The 17,297-nt window shown below is 41.3% G+C and overlaps 1 protein-coding gene across 1 annotated transcript in view; it reads right to left on the reverse strand.

Moving 5' to 3' along the window:
• The window catches only part of LYST (lysosomal trafficking regulator), a 176,088-nt gene that overhangs the window by 122,803 nt on the left and 35,988 nt on the right, over positions 1 to 17,297 (reverse strand). Inside the window, exons 4-7 of the mRNA XM_078434192.2 lie at positions 8,931 to 9,021; positions 5,115 to 7,194; positions 2,428 to 3,457; positions 249 to 410 (exon numbers count right to left, since the gene is read on the reverse strand). Of these exons, the coding sequence (XP_078290318.2) occupies positions 249 to 410; positions 2,428 to 3,457; positions 5,115 to 7,194; positions 8,931 to 9,021 (3,363 nt within the window). The remainder of the gene's footprint in view (positions 1 to 248; positions 411 to 2,427; positions 3,458 to 5,114; positions 7,195 to 8,930; positions 9,022 to 17,297) is intronic.

A 17,297-nucleotide genomic window follows, 5' to 3' on the forward strand; every position in this document is an offset into this window, starting at 1 on the left:
AGAGCAATTTGTCAGTAAACTGCCAGATTAGATGAAAACAAGCACGTCACATTGCTCTCCTGCTTTTCATGAAACGGGGCACTGAGTGGATACTGTCCATCCCACGTGATGGAGATATGACTCACAGAAGGAGATATGACCAGATCCTGGCCCGTGTTCTAACCACATTCATCAGTGGCTGGTCCCATCCCATGCCCGTCTGCCTCTGCTAGTCATACCTAAAAAACACAACTGAATGTTATCCATACCTTCTCAGTCATAGCATCGTGGTGGTCAAAATCTACTGAGTGATTCCCCAGTGCGACTCGAAGCAGGGCATCAAATAAAGGCTTTGCTAATTCTGTTTCAATCACCTTTGACTGGGAGAGATGGTCCCTCATTTCAAACAGTATGTTTTCCACAGACAAATTCTAAGGTAAAATAAAGGATACTGAGAATATTAATAACGTGCTTACAAAATTAAACAATGACAAAATAAATATTTACTTAAGATGTACAAAGTTATTAGTACATTTATCTGCAGCAGATATGAAAGTATACTGACTATAAATATCCAGCCCTTATACAAATATCCTGTTATAATTAATAACACTTATTTATCAAATGTTTTACTCATCTTATTTCATTCTGAATTTCAATGTATCATAAATTGACTATATCACATACAAAAAAAAATAGTTGAAACTTCAGAGTTTTGATTAACCACCTCTACATTTTACAAATGCCTTATTCTTAGAGATTCCATAACAGTCCAAGAAGCACTTATATTCTAATCCCTCCCTCTCTCTCCCTTTCTTACTCCCTCCCTTCTGTCTTTGAAGGAAACTCTTGCTGCTTATCTATGTACCTATATTAGGCAATGAAGCCATAAAGATGGATACGAAACTGACGTCTCCCTTAAGGAATTGCCTCCGTCCAGCGAAAGAAACAGATACACATTGGCAAGATATCATCATGACCATACTAGAGCTATAAACAAAGTTCTCTGAGAGACAAAAAGAGAGAAGCTGCCTGAGAGACCTGTCAAAAGTGTCCCAGGGGACACCCAGGGGAGGGGTTGTGTGAGATGGACCATAAAGAACAGAGGTAGACAGCACACATACAGAGGGAGAGAGTATACTAGGCAGAAAAACAGGCACAGAAGTACAGAAGTACTACTAAAGAGTGGCATCTTGAGAAGCTGCTGGCTAGCTCCATATGGCTGATGGCAGCATGGTGAAGGATGGCAGGAAATGAAGCCAGGCAAGGAAGTGGAAACAAGACACTGAAAGGCTTTGTGTGCTATCCTAAGGAGTTTGCTCACAATGTGGAAGCATCGCAAGTTTTTAGACAGGAGGAAATAGGGAGACAGGGGCCGTAGTAGGGAGAGACTGTTGGCTGACAAGTTAGGGATGAGTTATGAACAGGCGATCTGCCATATTTGAAGTTTCCTTAGAAGCAGGGCCTGAAACTGAGGATTCCTTTTTTAGTCGAGAGGTGCTCCCAGGAGAAATCTGTAAGGTCATGAGGGAGGCAGGCTATGTTGCGGGGAAAATCCAGGCCAAGAGGTCATTTCAGAATAAATGCAGAGCCCCAGCCCAATTCCATCGGAAGCTCTGGAGGCTGAACTACACCACAAAGATTGTCCCCACTCTGCACAGCTACATCCATCCATCACTGGCTATGGGCACCCTTCCCAGGCATCTATAGAAGGAGCATCTCCATGAGCCAAGGGCAGTCCTTGGGAGATGAGTGCAGATGTGAGCCCTTGTAGCAGATGGCAGACGGGTGCATCAGCAGGGTAAAGGGGATCTGAGCAGGGCACCAGACAGCATGACACCGAGATTGCAAAGTTTGAACTTTGAAACACAAAGTCCACGATCACTCATGACATTTAATGCATATCTAATGCCTTTCAGGGTCGGTAACTTTGACATATGCGGATTTTGCATTCCAAACTAAACTATAAGCTTCCTGAGGGCAAGAACTGGGTCATGTACTCCTCTGTCCTCCCCAATACCTGGTACTGTGTTAACCATACAGGAGCTTCTCAAAACACAATCTTTGGAAAAACAAAATGACCTTTAAAACAAAGAAACTTAAAAACAAAGAACTTTAAAAAAAAAAGGAAAAAAAAAAAAACAAAAACAGGGCACCTGGGTGGCTCAGTCGGTTAAGTGTCCGACTTTGGCTCGGGTCATGATTTCACGGTTGGTGAGTTCGGGCCCCATGTCAGGCTCTGTGCTAACAGCTTGGAGCCTGGATGAAGCCTGCTTCGGATTCTGTGTCTCCCTCTCTCTCTGTCCCTCCCCCATTCGCACTCTGTCTCTCTCGCTCAAAAATAAATAAACATTTAAAAAATTAAGAAAAAACAAAAAAAGAAAAAAAGTATTTCTATACACATACATATATATTACATAATAGCTGAACAAAGGACCAAGTTATTACCTGATTAGGTAACTCTGATTCCATCTTTTGCTGACTAGCTCTGATACTATGAAGACAAATGGCCAAAAGGGCTTCCAGAAGTCGTATGCTCTGAAGTGAGGTCTCACTTTCTTGACTCATAAATACCTTTGCTTCCTCAGGAGCAGCTTCAGTAGCTGAAACATGGCCCGTATTTTTGGAAGAGATATGCTGTGACTCTAATTTACCTAAACTGTCAGCACTCTGTTTTGGACTACCCATTCCTGATGGCATGGAGTCTCTTTTCATAGTCAAAGATGATAGATCTTCCTTCACAGTGATCTCAGATTGAGAAGTTCTATTTAAATCTTGGTTTTCATGTACATTTAGGTCTCCTTCCTTTCTTCCTTGCTCTTCTTCATGACTTCTGAACAGTTTCTGTATGATCATAAATATTAATTTATGGCACGCTTGGAAACCACCAAGCCTATAAAACTGTTTCTGGAAAACTGGACTCAACATGTAGATCCAACGACACATGGACCAAATGTCTGCCGCTTGGTGCATGTGTTTGGGAGAAGGCAAGACAAGGCTCTCAGGAGATAAACATGGCGGCATATGATGGAAAGGCTCGCTCGCTGTACTGTCATAGCCCGAAGTATCTTCGGAATCATTGGCCGACTCTCTATCAGATTCTGCTTCTTTACTTACACATAAGAATGCCACACAGAGGAACAGGTTTATCATGTTGATATGAACATCCTGATTAACAAACTTCCGTTTCCTTGGATAAGCGTCTTTGAGGCTGGCATAAAATTTGCTAAGAGTCTGAGGAGAATCTGAATAAGCTTGCTGGTTACGAAAGGAAGTACCTGCATTTAAAGATGACAATTCCTTCTGTTCGCCATCTAGCCCATCAATACCTGGAATTGAAGAATCTTTTTGTTGTTCCCCTAGGCTGATTATCAGAGTTTCAAATGCTTTTAGGGAATGACTTCGAACATCATCTAAGTAATTTAATTCAATTATTTGACTTACTCCATTACGACTTAAAAACAAATCTCTTATTACCCTGTGAGGGAAAAAAAAATACACGAGATTTTACAAACAGAAACGTCATTTATACAGAGGCAAATATACCATTTAAGTATGTCATTGTTGCACGTGGTATATACTACTCATCCAATTCATCAATTATTTTGCCAACATTCTTCATTAGATGAGGATCTCCAATTACTTTCTACTTGCTTTCACATCCTTCTTTGAACACTGCAATGACTCAAGCATCATTTAGAAAGACTGGATCACATGCATCCCAAGTTAAATGAAACAATTCAGGGAAAAATACTTTTCCCCAAATGGCAGATTCTATACAAGTTCTAAATGCCACAACCACCTCCACACTTCAGATGGACGAATGCTGCAAGCAGGCAGGCATTTGGGTGTCCATTTGTTTGTCTGCCCCATGGTCTATCAAGACGTTTTGTTTTACACCTGCCCCTCACAAAGGGAAGGAACCAAACTACCGAGCTGAAGATTTTCAGCCCTGTCTCAGGTGAGATTCTCAGGACTGGATCACTGGAATCCTAGTAATAACTAATATAAATCAGCTCAGCAACGATCCAGGGTGTCCACAAATATACCAAAGAGTTACAAAACTTTTGAATAAAGTCAGTTCTTTTTAAACAATGTCAGAATGTCAGAAATTAAAAAAAAAAAAGACTGTAAAGATAACGATAGGTTATATTTTATTATGTTTTTAAAATGATATATGCATTAATTTGAAAGGCCAGACTATCAGAAGCTAGCTTTATTCATAAAATTATTATTTTTTTTTTTTTAATTTTTTTTTTCAACGTTTTTTATTTATTTTTGGGACAGAGAGAAACAGAGCATGAACGGGGGAGGGGCAGAGAGAGAGGGAGACACAGAATCGGAAACAGGCTCCAGGCTCCGAGCCATCAGCCCAGAGCCTGACGCGGGGCTCGAACTCACGGACCGCGAGATCGTGACCTGGCTGAAGTCGGACGCTCAACCGACTGCGCCACCCAGGCGCCCCCGTAAAATTATTTTTTAAGTACTTGACAATCACAAAATCTAAAACACTCATTGGTAGAATTCTAAGTAATTTTATTTTTCTTCTTTTTGCTTTTCTGTATTTTCTATATTTTTCTGTATGCATTGTATACATAATAAAGGTGGCTATGGTATTCGAGAAATAACAATTCCCTTAAATCTACTGCCTTGACAAATAATTAGCATTTTAGGTATGTGCATATTTTACAAAGTTGTAAATAAGTGGGTGATATTTTTAATTTTGTATGTTTTATAAAACATTATAAGCTCTTTGTAAACATTCTTTTTAATGACTAATAAATATTCTATCAAGTAAATATAAATTAATTAATTTAACCTTGCCCCTGCTGTTGGATATCTATGTTGTGTCCATTTTTTTCCCCTCAGCGATATATTTAAACTTCACTTTTTTTCCCCCACTGAGAAATTAAAATCAATGGCTCTACGCTCTGCCCTATAACCACTCCAGTAAAATGAAATAAATAGATCAATCAATCAATCAAGGTAAAAAAAAAAAAAAAAAAATCTGACCTGAGATGGGAACATTCATTCTTTGTTGTTAAACTAAACTTAAATCCTAGGAAAGAATAAAAGGTCAAGACATTCAAAAGCATACAAGAAAAAAATATCTGCACCCACGCGCACATACAAACCTTGACTTAAGCAGAGCAGGCAGAGTTTTTAAGTAAATCTGAAGCACTTCCGGAGGCAAACACTGGTTATGACGGCTGCACACGTGGGCCTGAGCTGAAGTAATGCTAAGGTGTTGACAGTGACGCACTAACTCGACGCCTCTTTGGAGCACGGGATTAAATATGCAATTATACAGCTTCCACCGAACAATTACATTGCCCTTCTGGATTAAAGTGCAAATGTGATTTGCAATCTGCACACTACGGAACCTGTCTTCTTCAAAAACAAAATTCTGATAAGCCTCTAAGGCGCCCCATCTCCACAGCAGGTCTTCGGACCCACTGCTGGGCAGGATCCCTTGAGATCTGTGAGAGGGACTGGACGGGCTTGGGGAAGGTTCAGCCTCCCATGGGCTTCCCTGCAGTGCTTCCTCTAATTTGGCTAGCTGGTCAGGGTCAACGGTACAAATGTTGCAAGCTGCTTTCTTCATCTTCTGTGGGACCTCGGCTCCTCCTAACTGATCCAGAATAAGTTTGTTAAGGATAGTCAGTATGTGCGGCTGGAAATTTTTCAGCGCCGGTGATTTGAACGCATGGAGCAAAGGAACGATTACGGATTTGGGGTCCATGCAGCAGCATATTCCGACGTTGTGCACACCAGACAGAACCTGGACGCAGGTGCTGCTCAGGGAAGCCTGCTGCAGCAAGCGCAGGCACTGGTGGGCGCACACCGCGATACAACAGCACCGCTCGGGATAATAAACGTCTCCGTCTGCGGTCTCCTCAAATGGGTTTTTGGAAACCTGGTTTTTAAAAGCCGACACCAGGAGACCTGAGAGATCCCTGTGGTGGTGCATGAAGTGCGAGTATTCGCACCGTCTGTGCCTTTTTCTTGTGCACATTGAGTGATGGAGTTGGTCCGATTTCACTTTCTTGACAGTGCTCATTATTTTCATCACGCTGCTTATCAGGGCCTTCAAATGCTCTGCGGCCTCCGTAGGAGCTCCCTCTCTTAAAACCAGCCATTCCATTTGAAGAACTGTGGTTTCAAATAAGTTGAATCCATGGTGCTGGATGAATTCTTGAACCAAATCCATGGCTTGACTGAAGAAGAAGGGGTTAGAAGCTGCGTTTTGAAGACAACAGATCAGGATCTGCAGAACTCCTTCCAGAAGCTCAGGTAAGAGGAGGGCCCTGTGACGGTACTTTGAAAACACAAAGCCTTCTCGAACCTCCTGTAGTGTTCTCTTTCGTCTTGGTGCAAAAGGGTCAGGCTGCTTTTCTAGGCAAGTTCTAATTTTTAAAGCTGCTCTAAGCAATTCGGTTAAGTTTTTTCTAAGATTTTCTGGCATCACCTCTGCAGCACTAATATCCACTGACATAAGATGCAACACTGTTCGGAAAAGCATCCGTTGAACCAAAGCCACCGGTTCCTCAGTCCAGCCTGCAGAAACCATCTGACTCTCCAAATTGTCCCTTAGATTACAGCAGTCCCCAAAGCCCGCTAGGAATTCAGTCAGCGTGGGCACTACAGTGGCCGCTAGAGCAGAATTATGATTCAAGGTAATGTCAAACTTACAAACTTTCTCTAATAAAGATAACAAAACATGACATAAGTCAAATGGGGAATTGTTCATGTGACTGAGAATCGACAAGGCAGCTGGCTCACTCAAAATGTCGGTGTCTGACTCCTGTCTTGGAAGGATCTCCTTGGAATTTTCCAAAGCCATGGTGTCAGGAGGAGTCCGTTCTTTGGTTGCTAAGTGGTCAAGTTTAGCTGTAAGGTGGTCTTCTTTAGGAGACTGTGTTGCAAAATGCTGTAGCAGACGGGGCCTTCTGTGCTTATTCATTGCCACGCTCTTGTCATCTGAATTGGCTTCTGAATCTGAGGTGGAGAGCTGTGTCTTTCTTGCATCTCTTACAGAATAGCGGTGGGTGGTTTTACGCTGTCGTCTGCTTTTTCGAAAAACATTTACTTTTGCAGAAACCTGACCGGATGGGGCACTTCCTTCTAAATATAATTTTTCCTGAGTAGATCTTTGTGAACTTGAGTTCTTTTCTTTGGCCAGGATTATATCAGCTGAGAACGGCAGATTAAAATCTAATAAAATGAAGAAAGAAAATTTAGAATACCTTAATATGTTTTCAAACTCAATTTGTGTAGGTGATTATTCTCTTATCTATCTTCCACTTTAGGAGCTTTTCCTCCGTTAATTTTTACTGGGGCTGATTTCCCTTAGCGATGTGTTATGTCTCCAGATCACTTTCCCCCCATAATTATTTTTCTCATGCTCAGTCCCAGGTAGCACTGGTTCAGGGGATACAAACTGATTTGGAACACAACAAAGGAGAACAAAATTTTAGGGAAGAAAATCTAATTTAAAAACCATACTTTACACTCTGACATCAACAGACGAGACTCTAGATTATCTAGGATTTGGCACTACTCTTCATACTATATTACAAATCTCCTTCAACAGTCCCATTAATTAAGAAACAAAGGCATATTATATTCTCAAAAACAGTACTTAGTCTATATTATTGATATAACTTAAGAACTTTAAGATTTCCCGAAATTATTTTAAAAGCATATAATAGATTATTCACAAAGATTGAGGTTAAAAGAGTTCTTCAAAATATTACTGAATGTGCCTCACAGTGAGCTAGGAACAGGCATCCCCGTTTTGTCGTCAGTGCCTCGAACTGAGGGCCCCAGCACATGGCCCACGCACAATACCTCCCTCTGGGGGAAATGCATAAATCTTCCTTACTAATTAAAAAGTTCAGAAAATCGGTCTTTCCCTTTGCACTGCTATGTAGAAAGATCTATGTGAAAAATATAGTTGCAATTTAGAACAAATAAATAACAATCTCTCAATAAAAGATATCGGCCTTAATTAAGAGAGGAAGGGGAGAGATTAAAAGGAGTTGGACAAATTCTACCGATGCAAAAGACGCAGGCAAGGAAGACAGCTTTCCCAAAAGAATACCAGATATCTTAAGTGCCAGACAGTTTGTGAATTCTACAAAATCAGAAGTAAGAGCAGAGAGTTAGTGAATCATCCAATAAGCAGGATGGCAATCTTACAAGACCTTAATCCCCTGAAGAGAGCTTCATATCAGAAATTAAAATGCATATGTGGCATTAAAATCCAATATATAAAGATTTATCTTTATCCTGAGAGATCACTAAACATTTCACAATTCACATATCCCACGTATCACATAATGGTCAAGAGGAAAACTGTAATTCCTCTACTGAAACATTTAAACGAAGTTTCATACACTTAATATGATATATGTGTGTGTGTAAGTTTTTTCAAAATCAGAAACTAACAACAGATATTGACCTTAGTGAAAGAATTCTACCCAGCCTTGAAACAAAGTATTCCTTCCAATTAACCCTCTCAAAGAAATGTTAAAACAAAACAAAACAAAACCCTAAACTAAACAGCAAAAGTCACTGGTAGAGCACTGGTCATAGAAAGCAGTCTTTAAAATAAGCGAAGGAAATTTCATTTCTTTTTTTGAACATTTCACTATCCATTTCTCAGACAGGGTGGCATACCTACATTTACTCCTTCTGCTAAGTGATCTCCTTCCTCATATGTTTTCTAATTGTCATTAGAGTAACCCCCTAAGAAGCACCATGGTTTTTGTATGAGCAGAAATAAAAATGTGTTTGCGTAAAGAACTTCTCATGTCAAGTCTCACACTAATAGACACTGTTCTGAATTTGAACTGTATCAACTGTCAAGGCAGAAGGAGCTTTTCAACGGAACTTTTTTTCCCCAGTGGAATTTTGGTAACGCAAGTGATATGATAAAAGAAACATACCTGCTGCCTTCTCTTCTTGAACAGGTATCTTCCATACCAGTGGAAGGAGTGACAGGAGTAGAGTGAGGAGTTCTTCTCTACACGTCAATGCCTGTGTTAGAAACAAAACAATCCTTCATGTTCTGAGGTCACGAGACATGTAATTCCTAGCGCTTTGTCTTAAATTGAACCAAAAGTTCCTTTTTTCTTAAAAGGTTGCATTTGAGAAGCGAAGAATCAAATTAACTGATCTCAAATCCAATTAAAGTTGTGATACTTTTCAATTTATAAACCTTTCCAATGACAGAAGAATGTAGGAGTATTGGACGGTATTTAGCACACTCTTGTTGATTTTTCCCCAAATAGCTGTTATTACCACCATGCACATTGCAAGAATTCCTCATCTATGAAAAAAAAATGTGCTAGGTGAAAATGAAAAGTTCAGCCCTATTAATTAGCAAACCAATAATATGAAGCTACTAAACAAAAAGTCTTCATGCGGTTAAATGTAAAACTCAGAGAACACAATTTTAAAAGGAGAAACTGACATGATTAATGAAGAACATCTATGAAGAAAGACTTATTAGTGAAGGTAATCTAATGAATATGTATCAACTGCACACTATGTCCACAGCACTGACTGTCTTACCCTTTCTGGAGGATATGGTCCAAGCCCTGGAGAAGGTCCCTTCATTTGGTCCATAAAATACATACACACAAACAGTTAAAGAACAATAGAAGGCATGTGGTATAAGTACCTGGGTGTGGTACAGATACTCGGTGTCGGAGATCAGAAAAAGGAGCGGTCATTGCCAGTCAGAAGTATGGAAGTGGGACTGGAAGCAGAGAGCCAGTCTGGACACTGACGTCATGGGCAGTAAAGGAATTGACAAATGAAGTTCAGATTCCTCACTTTAGTCAATGGGCAGGGAGTCACAGTAATATAATCAGATTTGCTTCTTAGAAAGACCACTCTAGCCACTGTATAGAGGACAGAATTGGGGCGGGAGGGAGAGGGATTGATTGATCAGTGTTTAGAAGCAAGGAAAACAATAATCTGGATAAGAGATACTGATAAACAGAAGTGCTAACAGTAAATCTGAAAAGGAGACAGAATCGAGAAATTGCAAAGAAGAACTGAAATAACTTACAGTTGATTACCTATGAGGTGGAAGGGGGGAGAAAAGAAAAATCTGAAAGAACTTGGAGAATTCTGGTTTGGGCAACAAAGTGACTGGATAGATAGATCTGGAGCTTAAGAAAAAGATGCGAAGTACACAACTCCCAAGTCTTTTGGGAGTCCCTGCAGCAGAAGTCAAGGGCACAGGAGATTTCCTAAGGAGAGCATGAAGAATGACAAGAGTGGACGGATGGCTTTGGAACGCTCACCATTTCAAGAATGAAGAAGGTGCGGGAGAGAAAGATGTCTGGAAAGGAGACTGAGAAGTAGCGCCCCCAAAGAAATGTAGAACAAGAGAAATCAAGGGAAGAGAGCAGTTCAGGAGAGAAGAGAGGAAACCAGGTCAAGAGCTGTTGTTCTTTAGTTGTATAAAATGATGGCAGAAAAGCATTTATCAAGTAGAGGGTCACCAGGGACCTCAGCAAAGGCGGCATTAATGCAGTGATAAGGGTGCAAGTTAGATGCCACAGGCTGAGAGTTGAAAGGAATGAGAAGAGCAGAGGCGCAGCATTCAGACTGTTCCTTCTAGTGCCCTGGTTATGGAAAGGCTCAGAAATACTTCAAAGGGAAAATCCGAATTTCTTTTCAGGCTTAGAAGACCCTTCGCGACATGATTCCTACTGACTTGTCCAGTGTCAGCTCCTGCCACCACACCTGACCCAACCCCACATGTCCAGCTACGAAGGGTTTCCTGAACACTACTGGTCTGACCTCCCCAATACGCCTGCCTCACACGCATTGCTTTTTTTGCAGTTGTCCACTACCGTCCTCCCATCGGCCAAACGCTAACTCATTCTTCAGGCAGGTCTTTAGTCCCTCTGTGGAAAGCCTTCTCTAATCCCCTCCTCAGGAAAGCTACATTTCAGGTTCCTGATTTACTTCTCATACAGCAGTCAACTTGCTGAACTGTTCCTGTCTAAATGTCTCTATTATTCAATCAGGAAATATTTACTGAGCCCCTACCATGGGCCAGACGCTTTGGATGGAGTGGTGAACAAAGAAGACAATATTCAGTTTCTCACAAAGCTGATGCTCGGGCAGAGGAGATGGAAAATAATGGGCACAAATAAGAAAACTCCAGACAGAACGCAGTGCTATGAAGAAAATTAACAGGACAGGGATTATAGAGTGACGGGCCACTTGAGTAGATACTTAAATGAACAGAAGAAGGAATCCACGCAAAAATTTGGAGGAAAAGGGCTCTTGGAAGTATACGAAGGGCAGGGAATGAGCTCGGCTATTTCACAGCACAGCAAGCGGGCCAGTATGGCTGGAGGGCACAGGTTGGCAAGGTGGCCAGTGCCAGATCCAAGGTGGCCTGTGGGCCATGTGAAGGAGTTTGGAGTTATCTATGTGTAATACGGTCTTTAAAAAAATGTAAACCAATTTGGGGCACATCGTTCCTGTAGAGTCCTCCTAATCGGAGTCTTTCTCTTTAGCAGATGAACTAGTCACATTCTAATAGAGCTTGCAGAAACCTTAGGAGTGTGTGAAGTGCCACAGCCCTTGCTCCAGGACAGGACAGGACAGGACACTGGCAAATCCTCATCGCTACGTGAACAGGCATTCCTGCCTCCCGACCTCGGTATGACACATTGTCTGGAACTTCTGTCACTCCCTCCCACTTAGCTAAGGGGTCCCTCACTACCTTCAAGGCCCAGCCCCAGCTAAACCTCTTTTGTGATGCTTTTTGTTCCGCACCAACCCAAGTTTACTGTTCCCCCTCTGGACTGCATGCCTGTATCCCCATTTCACCAAGTGGATTAGTTCTTGGAAACCATGGGCCCTTCAAAAGAATGGGGTTGCGGCAAGTGCAGGTTTTTGGTTTTTGCCATCTCTGCTGGAAGTGCATTCTGAGGAGAACACCCCTCGCCTCTCCGTGGCCCAATAGAACAGTGACTGAACAATTCTTGACTTCATTCAATCACAATAATTTCTAACACAATTCATCACTGGGGAAGCTCTTGGTAATCCTCTGGACCTCTTACTTTCCTAGGTATTGCATATTTCCAGATTTACTTATCCTTTCGAATTCCAAAGAAACCACACATCTAATTCCGTCCTTTTGCAAGCCATAAAATCGTTTTCTCTTATTTTGCAGGCATCCTGGCAAACTAGGGCAAACCAAGCTCTGGTTTTCTCTCCCAAGGTCCTAATTAGTCACAGTGTCCAGAAGAATGGGGTGTTACCTCACGTCTACCAAGTGGAGAGTTCTCAACATGGCCTATTAGGCAATTTAGGCAACACATGCTATAAACAGATCCATCGCCTGGCTATTCCTGGACTGTCCGATCTATAGAAATCACACCCCTTCTCATTTAATACTTACATTTTTATGTTCCTCCTTCTGCAGGGAAAATGACTGCAACATGTCTTTTTAAAGTTTATACCAATAATAAACAGGAAAAGCACTCTCATGCGGGTGGTACATTTTTAGTTCAATTCAAGAAATATATTTTAAGTGCCTACCAGGTGTCAGGCTGTTCCTTTTACGATTCAAGTGTTTAGACTGGAATATTAATTGCCTACCCTAGTCGTCTAGAAGTAATGGTGGCAGGATGGGAGAGAAAGGGCAAATGAGCCAGGGGAAGGGCTGAGATGGAGAGCCAGACGGATGTCCAGCAAGTCGCAAAGGCAGGTGGGTACCAGATCATGGGGTTCGAGGACCCCAGGATGACAGGCTAAGCTTAGAGCTTGAATTGCATTCAGAACGTGACGGAAGACTACTGGAGTCATTTTAATTGGTATTAATGGTATTACTTTAAATCGGCACTTCGACATGCTAATTAAATTGAATATTGCAGACATAAGCAGAAATATATCTTAAGTCCTTTATTCCTTCCGCCAGAGTGTTATAATTATTTCTAATATATATGTGTACACATACATATATAAGAACATGACTCTATTAGTACTGTAAATAGCATCTTTTTTCTTTTATTTTCTAGCTGTAGAGCTATAGCTAAAGGAAACAGTGATCTTCCGGAGTTTTCTGTACGTATTGCTTTTAAGAATGGCATTTTTGTTACTCCATCTTTCTCACATTGAGTTGTCATTACTTTCATATTCCACTTCACCATTGCATGTTTTTTAATTTTTTTTTTTACATTTATTTATTTTTGAGAGACAGAGAGAGACAGAGCACAAGTGGGGGAGGGGCAGAGAGAGAGGGAGACACAGAATCCGAAGCAGGCTCCAGGCTCCGAGCTGTCCGCACAGAGCCCAGAGCGGGGCTCAAACCCACAAACCGTGAGATCATGACCTGAGCCGAAGTTGGACGCTTAACCGACTGAGCCACCCAGGCGCCCCAGTATTGCATGTTTTTAAAACATGATATCAAACAGAAATAACCATAAAGAACTATTCTTCTACTGATTCTATTGTGGAGCTTTTTCCTAAAAATATTACTGGTTTTTCTACCCTTTGCATATGGCACCCTCTGAATCTATTTTTTGAGTTTTTGTTAAGAAAAATGGATTAACTTTGCCAAATGCTTTTGATGTCTCAGGAAGCTAAACACGCTGCTTTTTCTCATGGATGTCAAACATTATGATGATAGTTTTTCTTGAATTATAATGGGTGCCACACTTTTTTTTTTAAAGGACCAGATGGTAAACATCTTAGGCTTTTTGAGTCCTAAATGGTCTCTATTACATATTCTTCTGTTTCCTTTAATAACTCTTTAAAAATTCACAACTATTCTTAGCTTGTGGGCTGTCCAAAAACAGATCACTGGTGGCAGGATTTTGGACTGCAGGCCACAGTTTGCCCAGCCAGTGCCTGGTGTCGCTCCTCTTTCCCTGACAGCAAAGAATGGTGACAAAATGGCTGTATTACTCTTTGTTAAGACTCCAGAAAGACTTTGGGTGGTACCTAGTAAATGTCATCAGCTAGACAAAAGTCCTACTCGGAATCTTGCGAGAATTATTCCATATAAGCTTTATGTGCCCAAAGTAGAGAGGTCTGTCTCAGAAACAGTTATAGATGTGGCTTTTGGGGAATGTAGTGAACACCATTAAAATTCAGAGGAGACCCGTTACATTTTTCAAGAAAGCTGTATTATTGAAAAATACCAACAGCCACTTTTCTCCATGCATGAAGCAGGGTAAGAAAGCTGCACATGATAAGCTATGTCTTACGGGAAAGAGAAGAAACCCCAGAGGAGGGAGCCAAGGGTCCTGGAGAATCATGGAGTAGGGCAGAACCATTCCCTGTCCCAAGAATAGGGGGCATTGACAACACACGCCTGACAGGAGTTCAGGGGGGCAGTGACCGCTACGTGCCTCTGGTCACTCTCCTTTTCGAACGCAAGCATCTAGTGTGGTTAACTTGTCCCTCCTCATCATTGTGGATGGCTGAGCGTGGCTCTTATGTTCACAGGTAACTAAAGTGCTGCACCTGGAAGCCTCATCTGCATCCAGAACTGACCTGTATCATGAGATCATGAACTTCAAGCCTGCTGCCATGATGGGACGAAACTTTGAGAGTCCTGCGAGAGACGGAATGTGGGAGGAATGCTAACAAATGTGGCCAGAGAAGGGGCTATGGTAGATAAAGTGTGGCCACAGACAATCTTCTGAAATGATGGAGTCTATGTTCCCATCCCTTAATTCTGGGCTGGCCCTGGGACTTGCTTTGACCAAGAGAACGTGGCAGAAGTGATGTTATGTGACGTCCCACAGCTTCTCTTCTCACCCTCTTGGAATGCTGGCACAACCATGTTAAGAAGCTGAGTCTCTCCTACTGAAACGTGAGAAGCCGTGTGGATGAGAACTGAGGCAGCCGGGCCAGCAGCCCCATCCAAAAACCCTGAGTCTTCTGCCGACAGACCGCACATTCAGAGATGAGCCCAGACGACACCGCAAGAAGCCAAGGTGGTGGTCCCATTTGAGCCTACCTGAACTTCCAACTCACAGAAACACAAGCAAAGCATTGGTGTTTTATGCCACTAAGTCTTTGGAATGTGGTTTGTTACACAGCAATCAATTGACACAGTCATTGCTCCTATCTATTAGCCTGGGTGTAAAGGGAGATAACTCAATGGATTACCTACTCTCTGTGGCTAGCACCACCGTCTAGTGGCTAAGCTGATACTTTCACTACTCCAAGAAGCAGGCATATCAGCACCCCACTATTCCCTCATTAATGCTGGACTAATCATATGCATGGATAAATCTTGACGTGTGTGTAAACAGAATCCGTAGACCTAGATGCAGCAAACTCAAGTTGACTTACTATTAGCACCTTTACTAACTTTAAAAGTTCGCCTTATTTTCCTACTGAAATAACTCTTGCTAATAAATATTACCAAAGACTTACTTGTCAAACTTGAAGAATAATTTTCATTGCCTATTTTCTTGTTGAAAAACCTCCCCAGTATTTTCAGAATAAACTAAAGTCTCCTTGATGTGGTAGACAAGGCTTGCCATCACGTGGCCCCTGCCTTCCAGTGTCTTCAGTAGCCAACACCACACACACAGCCTTTGTTCTAACTCCTCTAAACGACTGCTAGGTCACTGAAAATGTTCTTTCTCCTCTAGCCACCAGGGTCTACATGTGCAGTTTCTCTGGCCTCATGCTTCCTCCCTCTTTAAATGGCCAATCCCTACTTTGAGGTACCAATTTCTAAGAAGCATTTCCTCGCGACCCGCTCCTCTGCACTCCCCAAATATTTCCACACTGTTTTGTCATCACTGCTTTTTTTTCAACTTGTCCATCTCTTCAAAGGCTGAGAGGTCCTGGTGGGGCACCTGGGTGGCTCAGTCAGTTGGATGTCTGACTTCAGGTCAGGTCAGGTCATGATCTCGCAGTGAGTTTGAGCCCCGCGTTGGGCTCTGTGCTGATGGCTCGGAGCCTGGAGCCTGCTTTGGATTCTGTGTCTCCTTCTCTCTCTGCCCCTCCCCCGCTTGTGCTCTGTGTCTCTCTATCAAAAATAAATAAATGTAAAAAAAAGTAAAAACTAAAATAAAATAAAACAGCCTCTTCAGTTAAAAAAAAAAAAAAAGCTAAGAGGTGCTGGTACAGACCGTCTCTCTTCTTTTATCTCTACATCTAGCAGAGGTGCTGGCATTTACTTGGTACTTAATGGTCTGCTGAATAAACCAGTGAACAAATTATGTAGCCATATTTCTAAAGGTCTGATGTGTCTTTATAATACTTATTTTATATATTCCAATGATAAACCATGTATGTTAGTACTATGTATTAAAGTGATAATACTACAAAAAAATTAGGAAGAAAAAAGTACTCTCTTACAAAGAAAACAGCTGAAGATTAAAGAAACCTATTATAATTCTTTTTGGGTTTATTTTTTTTAATATTTTTAAAAATATGTACTCAAATATGTGCTGTCTGCACAGAGCCCGACACGGGCCTCGAACTCACGAACTGTGAGATCATGACCTCAGTCACTTAACCAACTAAACCACCGAGGCACCCCTTTTATAGGTTTATTTATTTTGAGAAAGAGAGTACACGCGTGCAAGTGAAGAGAGGGAGAGAAAGAAAGAGAAGGAGATAGAGAGAATCCCAAGAAGGCTCTGCTCTATCAGTGCAGAGCCCCACATGGGGCTCGATCTCATGAACTGTGAGCTCATGACCTGAGCCCAAACCAAAAGTCAGACGCTTAACCGACTGAGCCACCCAGGCACTCCAAACCTATTGTAATTTTTAAATAGTGCTTTATTCATAAATGTATAACCTCCTCCAATAAAACTTCATATTTTACTCAGCAAAATAAGTAAAAACTTTATAGAACATTCATAAAGTATGAACATATATGGAAATTATATATTTATATATTGGAGTTTTAAAAAGTAGTATTTATACACTTGTGTTGGTAACAAGTCATTGTAATTTTCTATTCATTACATCAGAATTAAGCTACTTATATTTATAACCAGGGTATAGAAGAAATCAGAAACCATTATTATCAATGTTATATGAAAACACGTAGCAATTTTGTTGGAAGGGATCTTTTAAGTCACCCAACTTGAAGTATTTATGTTACTGATAAGGGTATGGAGATCTGAAGAGGCCACCCATCTCATTAACACTGGTGCCAAGGTTAAAAATCTATGATAACCCTTCCTTTTTGGGCTGGACAAATTTTCTTTCAAAAAACTTATAAATATCTGCATATCAACTTCAACTATGCCATCTTTAACCATTGAAAAGAATATATTTTTGCTACGTACGCAGACTGTGTT

Source organism: Panthera onca, chromosome D2, assembly GCF_046562875.1.
Source record: "Panthera onca isolate mPanOnc1 chromosome D2, mPanOnc1 haplotype 2, whole genome shotgun sequence".
Classification (NCBI taxonomy): domain Eukaryota; kingdom Metazoa; phylum Chordata; class Mammalia; order Carnivora; family Felidae; genus Panthera; species Panthera onca.